Genomic DNA, 8,496 nt, shown 5'->3' on the forward strand with positions numbered 1-8,496 from the left:
TAACTTTAAGTCTAGATGTAAGGGATAGGACATGTTCTATTTTGAAAATCTTGTCATACAGATTTCTACAGACCTCCCACAGTGACAAGTAACAGATTACCAAATTATCTCCTGATAATGAGTGTAATGAATTCCAGAACAATTAGGGCTTAAAGGTAAACATAGTAGTAAGGGGAGCAAAAAATGATGTTGAAAAACTCTTCAGGAGACCCAAAGTTGTGGTATGTTTGAATCCCAAATTGTTCCGAAAATGATTATGTCACGGTATTGAACTGTTCTCTAATCAGTGGAGGTAGTTTGTAGGCGGCCGGATATCTCAGTCAGTAGAGCCGCAGTACGGTATTCCGAGGGTCCCAGGTTTGAGTCTCGGTCAGGCTGCTCATTAAAAAGAAAATTCCACAATTTTTTTTTTTAAAAATGGAGGTGTTTTAATCATTACTCATGGAGAAAAAAATTGTTTAGTGAGTAAAGTAAACTATGTGTGGGATCAATTGGGAGGGAACTTTATTTTAAAGGGAAACCTGAGATGATTCCTACAATACAGAATTACCGTCTGAATGCAAGTGTTGTATTGCTTTGAGAATTGTACATCTTTATCTCTAATTAGTGTTGTACAACTAAATACTACCGTCTGTTGAGGCCTTAAGCAATTACTGGTTAACTATCCAGAAAAGCCTGTTAGGTGGATGGGGCTACGACCCAGATATGACCAAAGTGTTAATCAGCATGAAAACAAGACAAAAATCTTCATAAGGATGATCAATGTAACCATGTCAGAACTACAACCCTTCACATTGGCAGCTTTTATATCAAGGACTTAATAGGAAACTGTATGATGACCAAAATGTAAGCATGGCAGATAACATTAGTTGTATGATAGAAGACAATAACATCAACAAAGGTTCCAATCATTGATGTTCTTAGTTACTTAGAGGATAAAGTGACATTAATTTTTCAATGAATTATTAGTATGCGACTCATTTATGCCAATTTTACTGTCAGATCCTATACATAATACAGGCTAGAGCAGGCAAGGACATCCTAACTAATGGCTGCATAACTGTTATCCTCATTGTTGTTTTAACCACAGAGGAACAGAATGAAAAGCATCAAAGATTTATTGTTACTCATTGTTCGCAGTTCACTAAATGAGCCAACAACCATCCTGCAATCTAATTTGTACTTTTTTCTGTAGAAATTTTAATTCTGCTACACAGTGGATGACCATGAGACCAAACGTTTAATTTCACATTCTGTCACTAAACCTTGTATAGAACTCATAAGAAATTAAAGTCAAAATGACAATACACAATACAGTTCAAGTTTAGTTTGAAATAGGATGAAAAAGTGTGTTGAACAGACTAACATCTTCATAACAGAGATCAATATCTTGGTTCTTAGTTTGGTTTTTACTCAAATGTAAGCATGTCATATAAGATAATACAAAAATGTATTATATTTATCAAATTCACTTTGAAATAGGATGTCAACAAACTCAAATGTTAAAAAGAAATCATAATATGAATCATGTAATTTGAACAATGGGCGTAAAATACCAGAAATATAACACTTCATTGCCGGACTGTTCTTGCTGCAGAATTGAGGTACGAAGAATTTCACGACTCCTTTGTTTTAACAAAAATTGCAGAATATTAAGCCTACATATACAGCTTCCCAACTGAACAACTTATATTTCATCAGATTTCCAAACTTGATTTGAAGATAAAGCATTTAGAATCATCAAAAGATGTTACCAACAGTTACAACATGACGTAAATGGTATCATATTAACAATGGAAACACAAGAGCAGGACTGGTGCAGTCATGCTCATGATATTGCTATACAATATTTGAAAGAAACCGATTGCTTTTATATTTGAATTTATTGTTAAAAATATTAACTGTACATGGAACTACATGTCACTTGCAGGAAACATTTCCTGCATTAATTTTTAGAACATTGCTGATGTTAACATACATAGTAACTCTTGATAACAATCTAAAATGTATGCAAAATTCGAACATAACTTCTGTTGCTTTAGTGAAACTGAAACACCCAAAACAGACAAGAGCTTGCACACAAGATGCTGTCTCTGATATGTTAGGAGCAACATACTTTCAATATTTATGGAATTTTATTTGATAATTTAATCTCTTGGCACCTACAAAACATGGGCATTTTAATTTAATTATTTAACTTTGTTCTCTTATGAACAGATTAGTGCCATATTTTATCAAATCCAATGTTCTGATCACCCTTGTAGCGATGCTCCTTTTTGTCCTGGTTTTTCTCGTAGACGTATTTTGTCTGGAAATATTCCTGACTTATCTGGTACCTCATTTTCCTATATTCCAAACATCTGTCTATATGTTCTTGTTTCATTTCATATTTATTTTCGGGCAGTTTATCAGATATTTTAATATCTTCAATTTGGTCGACAAGTTCAAGTTTTTTCTTCACTATAAACTGTCCATTATCTGTGATGTAACAATGGTCCAGATCTTCCTCTGATGTGGGCATACCATAAGGAAATGTGACCGGAAATATCTCCACAAGGTGCTTCACTCTCCTCAAATCTGAACATGTCAAGGTTTTGTTCTTCAATATAACAATCTGATTTTGCTGAAGAAAAAAACAAAATATTTGGTCATTTAGAGGCAGCGATATTAAAATAGTTTTGCGAAACATACTGAACAGAAAGTTCAGAGACAATCCACAATCAAAATTTTCACACCATTAAATGCATTATTGACTTGTATTTCATGACCATAATCATATAAAAATAATACAAACATCAGTGTTCAAAAATTTTGGTGAGTATATTACAAAAATTACAACCATTTTTTATCATTAAAATTAAATTTTTTAGATGAACTTGTCCACAGAATATACAGAGGCTAACATTCAAGATCATTTTGGTGCTAAGTGTAAATATAACTGTAAAGTAAAAACATATACTTGTTCTAAATTTAAGAAATGACATTTTACAGTACTGGGGTGTGGCAGTAATAAGAGTAAATGACATTTGTTTTATTATTCTTGAATATGTTCTTTACTGTAATTTGTTAAAAAAAAAAAACATATTCAACAATAATAGTTCTCCTTTCAACCCAGAGCCCTCATCGGGTCACAACCTGCATGCTCCTTCATATGACACCAGTACTCGGTTGGTTCCAGGAAGCGGACTCGAAAGTGATTTATATAAGTTGCAAGAACTTGTTTCACAATCGAGCTTAAATTAAACCTAGAATAATAGTTTTAAAAAATCCTTTGAGTAGTTTTTTATTGTAAAAATCTGAAAAAAGTGAGCTTTCAACAAACAATAAACATGTCCAAGTGTTTTCACTTTTATTGCAACTTAATAAGTACTAAATAAAATAAAATTAAGTCATTTTGTGGCATAATTAGGGCTGCATTCTTTCCAATATAAACCCTTCTTTGTATTGAAGGGAAGAAATAAGAAGCAAATATTTTGGTTTATACAGAATTTATTTTAGTTCAATTGTGTAGGAAGCTATAAGCTTAAAGACACACTTTCGAATCTATGATTCACAAGAGAAAGAACATCGGCAATCTGATAAGAAGCATATTTTGATGTTGACATAACATTCTTGACATTAACAATAATAATGTCTTGTATAAATGTTATCTCTACACATTGTCTGCTTTGTGCTAAATGCTTATATAAATCTACTACTAGTATAGTGTCCCCTAGTCAAATATAAAGCAATTTGTACTATTTGATTTACCATATTTTATACCACAATAAGTATCATCATAATGTATGCCAGGACTAAAGGCTTTTTTGAAAGAAGATCCAAACATAATTTAGACACAAGCTGGTACCAGTTTATAACTAACCATAATTAAACTAGTTTGTGGCATGAAATTTCTATATAAATTCAACTTTTCATTCCATCTTTATCTTTGGAATAGTTAAACAGCAGTAGATTTAATTGGTCACGGGAGATTGCTAATAACTCAGCTTTTATGATTATTACATGATTCTACATGTAAGTAGATAACTGAAATATAACTGTTATGTGTGTGTATTTGAGTTTATTTATACTCGTGTTTAAGCACTCATACACGGGACATGGTCTTAAAGTCTCATCCAAAAGACTGATTAGTAATTGTAGTTGGCCAGCCCAGGAATCGAATCCACAATGTTAAGATAACAAATCTCGTGCTCTAACGAATTGAGCTATGCAGGCTTGCTATATAATTGTAAATAATATCTTGATAATTTTAAGGTGATTTTATCACACTGTATTTCCAGCACTAGTGATGGTAGATTACTAAATTTTATATGTTTGTCATCTCTGCAGCAATCTAACATCCCTGGCACCCATCATACAGTATGTAGACAAATATTTACACAATTTATGTTGAAATGAAACGTAAATGTAAAAATCCCATAGAATTATTATTCAAATCATTGTGTCTTTGACATTTTGTGACCTTATGTAGGTGAGCTTATGCAGTTTATTTGTAAATACCCCTCAACAAACAAGCATGTAATAAATAGAAAATTTGCTTGTTACATACATGTATGTAAGAACAAATTATATTTAACTTTACATCAGATGCCACCTTTGTAGCTAGAAAATATTACACCTGATTCTCATTCAGTGAAATATATTTCGATCTGTTACTTAACTAATAAAGTAAGCTGTAGGAAATAATTCAGCTATTCAAGATGAGCTGTGTAATGTTACCTTTTTAAAACCAAGTCGTTTAAGAACATCTTTTAGGTAATAAGGAACTCCCCATAGATTTGACACTTGTCTGACCATGAGTAGTAATGGAGCATCCTCGGGAGGATTATCAGCTGTATCCTCCTGACGTTTCTTGTAATCAATCACAATCTTCTCCCATGGTCTATTTATATACTTCATACGTCTTTTCTGAAAATAAAATTATGTGTCATTAAAAGGGATAGTTCCCATGTAAAATTATAAAGAACTTTTAAGCTCACATCAGGGCCCTATTTACATGTACCTTATAGGGGACTGGAGCTATGACCCTCAGGTTGGTGAATTTCATGTTATGTTTTGTGTTTAAGAAAAAGTGAAATTTTGTCTGTCAACAAGTGTCTTCTGCTTTTGGCAACTTTTTTTTTAAATATTTCTAGGGGAATATTTTTTTTTAATTTAGGGAAAATATATATTCATTGAAAAGGTGCAAAAATTGTGAAATGAGGGCCCTGCACTTGTGCACAACATTGTGAAACTTTTGTGATGTAAGTTTCACCTTCAGCATTAGTTCCTATTGTTAATCTTTCAAAAATTAAAAGATAACAAAATGATCATATGAAAGTGAACAAATACAGAATAACTCCTATAACAGTATGTGAAATTAGGATTTAAAAATTGTTGTCATTCGAGCAAGTAATTCAAGAAAATCTGGTTGTCCTAAGTAAAAACAGGTTGCCCGAATATTTTCATCAGAACATCTCCAAGCAATTATTGATCAAATCTGCAAACTTATCTTCAGTGAGAAACAGTCATAAATGTAAACACACTAATTGTATTTGATATCTTGCAATTTATCACTATTCTTTGACATTTTGATTAATACTTTCTGCAAATTTTTACTTGACAATCGCGCAAGTAAACATTTAAAAATTGGTTGTCCAGACCCAAAAATGGTTGTCTCGGGCAATAGGACAACTGCTAATTTTGCAGACTGCTATTATCAACTATAAACAATAACATTTTTTTTTTCAATTTGGCAATGTATCATTATATTAAGCTTTTACCCATATTTCTCTGTTTTGCATTTTTGAAAGTTGCATAGAATAGAAAGTGTTTCCGGTTGGAACTTGGCGTGCAGCCCATGCAGGCGGTTTGTCATCTCGTTTGTCTCTTTTACTGGACATGTACCTGTTCACACATACACATGGTCTCAAACTTGTGTACAGTCTGGCCAGAGATTGTGCCTGTAAAACATATACAACAATACATAAAGTATGCAGTGATTTTTCTCACTTAATTGGGAAGAGGCCTTACACTCTTGATTTCTGGAAAAATTATCACTAAAATAATTGCTAATTTGGGAAGTAAAAAAGCAAGTTTAATTTGAGATTTTTGACAAAACTGCATCGTATCGTATCGATTTATTAAGGGATGATAGACATATACACATACAATTTTATCACAGATATCAAGTAATCAACTTGTATATATATAAAAACACACACATAAATGCAACAAAAATAATTATCAGATTAATTAATGAGTATGTTCTATGTAACCCTAGGATTGCCCATTAAGCTAAAAGCTTATTTCCAATGGGGTCTATTTTCTGTAAAGTTATTACACTAACTTACATAATAATAAATGAGTTATAAAGAAGAAAATACAAGAGCAAAAATGAAAAATTTAATGTCATGATGTTATTTAAAAATCTTTAAACTTGCGAAAAAATGATAAATATTTCAGAAAATAATGTTTTTTAAAGCCATATTTGTTGAAAAACATAGACTACTTGTTCAGAATATTTGCCGATAAACGTCGCCATTTTGAAAATGAATCAAATTAAACATCAAATATTTGCAAATAACATCGTGAAAGATTATAATATTTTTACATGATACAATTTAATAACATCTTTTCTCTGTAAAATCAATTTTTATTTTGTCATTAAACAATGCATAAATTTAAAAAAGCTCATGAAACTTGGACCTATTTTCATATATGAGCAGTAGATTTTTACCTTGACACCGCGAAGCGGGTCCGGGCTTTGGCTTGCCCGGCTATAGACTACACGTGAATATTATAATGTAGTCAGGGTTAGTTTTTAGTTATTCTTATTGATTTAACAAAACATTATCTTATAATTTGATTTTTGAATGGTGATGTGTTATGCCAGATCACGGTCGGTAGATAACCCAATCACATGACTCAACCGAGACAGCTTTTTTCGTTAAATTGGCCCGTCTCCAGACCATTCTATTTGAAAGACCCTGGCGTGACTAACACACTAAGGCTTATTTTTGCATATAATTTTTGACATTATTTAAAATTTTAGTTCATATTGTTTGCAGTGTATAAATTACTTTACTTGTTCACTCCACAACATGTTAATTTTGAATACATTTTCAGAATTCTCATGAAAGTTAGCATGAATTTGGAAGCAAAAGAATTTTTGTGTAAACTGTAAGCATATCTTATTCACTAAAACATTTACTATCGCGAAAACATGTGATAAAATGTCAAAGTTCTATGCAAAATTCTTTATTCTCGAACTATGATCTAGTGGAATTGTTCGAAACGAAATAAAATAAAGTTTCTTTAAAATGAAATGTAATGTCTTGGCAATAAAGTGTCATATAAATGATCTAAGTAAATCTTACGACGGTTCTCACCTTCAAGGGCGCAGCCATTTTTTTACCTTTATAAATTCTGTAACAACCGTAACCCCAAACCGTGGTGCATTACGGTACGGAAAACTGCATTTTCAAATGACCAAATTATTAATAAATTACACACTTTATCGGGCGTATTGCATGTAAAATATGAAAAGCACAGACCCGGGTACTGTGCCTTATAATTAAGAAACATTAGCGACAATTTATATTAAGCTATTTAATTACCGAAGCAAGCGACTGTAAAAATGACCAAAATGAAGATGACTTATTATAGTCAATCTTTACAAATACACTACATAAAAGAGACTGTTTAAACATTAAAAAGTATCTGAATAAAAAGATATACTCGATAGTAGAAAAAATATAGCTTAATAAAAGACTTGACAGTAGAAGAATACATGACGTACTAAAACTACATAGAGAGGTATGCTAATAAATATTTCATGAGTGGCGGAAGCCACAAGTGAAATTCAATAACTTTCATACCACAAGATGAAAATTAATCCTGTATTTATAGAAAAAAAACTTGAATTTTCTGTTTATTATATACATTTATCTCTTTTTTGACGATATAATATAAAAAACGTTTCCTTAAATTTTGTTTATAAGAAAGTAGCCCGGCAAGTTACAAGTGAAAATACGGAAAACATGTTTCTTTGCATAGTGAAAAATAAATTTTTACAGTGAAAATACGGAAAATAAAAATACGCATTTTATTTCATCAATATTTCTCAATATTTTATTTATAAGTATATAATAAAAAAGATACGATGTATGCGTATATTAAAAACATCAGCAAATACTAATTGCATGGTGTAATTAACAAAACAACATATGTACAGATGTTTCGATAACAATGTTTCTAATTTCGTTTAAGTTTTTACTTTTAGATGATGATTTTTAATCTAAAAATACAATTCTTTATGCCCTATATTGATTTTTATCTGCTTTTATGTCAAAAAGGCCAAATTAGTGAACAGAATTTAAAATGTGATGTAATAAATGATTAAAAATGAGTAATCTTGTCGACAGTATATGAATTCATTAAGTGATTCCAGATACATCTAGAACATCTAAATTGTGACACAACTTTACCATTTAGAATCTGTCGAATAATTTAGTT

General features: G+C 31.2%; 1 protein-coding gene across 2 annotated transcripts; it reads right to left on the minus strand.

The window, feature by feature from the left end:
- Positions 1–1,864: 1,864 nt before the first annotated feature.
- Positions 1,865–7,465, minus strand: LOC132734575 (uncharacterized). 2 transcript variants are annotated; one of them, XM_060721348.1, is made up of 4 exons: positions 7,371–7,465; positions 5,763–5,942; positions 4,720–4,908; positions 1,865–2,623 (listed from the first exon to the last, which is right to left on the minus strand). In XM_060721348.1, exons 1-4 carry the CDS (start codon positions 7,386–7,388, stop codon positions 2,219–2,221), a joined length of 792 nt encoding a protein of 263 aa, XP_060577331.1. In that variant the 5' UTR covers positions 7,389–7,465; the 3' UTR covers positions 1,865–2,218. The 2 variants fall into 2 exon arrangements, with proteins under 2 accessions (XP_060577331.1, XP_060577330.1); XM_060721347.1 differs by having other exon boundaries at positions 7,359–7,393.
- Between the last annotated feature and the right edge of the window lie 1,031 nt (positions 7,466–8,496).

The sequence above is a fragment of the Ruditapes philippinarum genome, unplaced genomic scaffold, assembly GCF_026571515.1.
Source record: "Ruditapes philippinarum isolate M1 unplaced genomic scaffold, ASM2657151v2 ctg7898_1_1_1_1, whole genome shotgun sequence".
Taxonomy (NCBI): domain Eukaryota; kingdom Metazoa; phylum Mollusca; class Bivalvia; order Venerida; family Veneridae; genus Ruditapes; species Ruditapes philippinarum.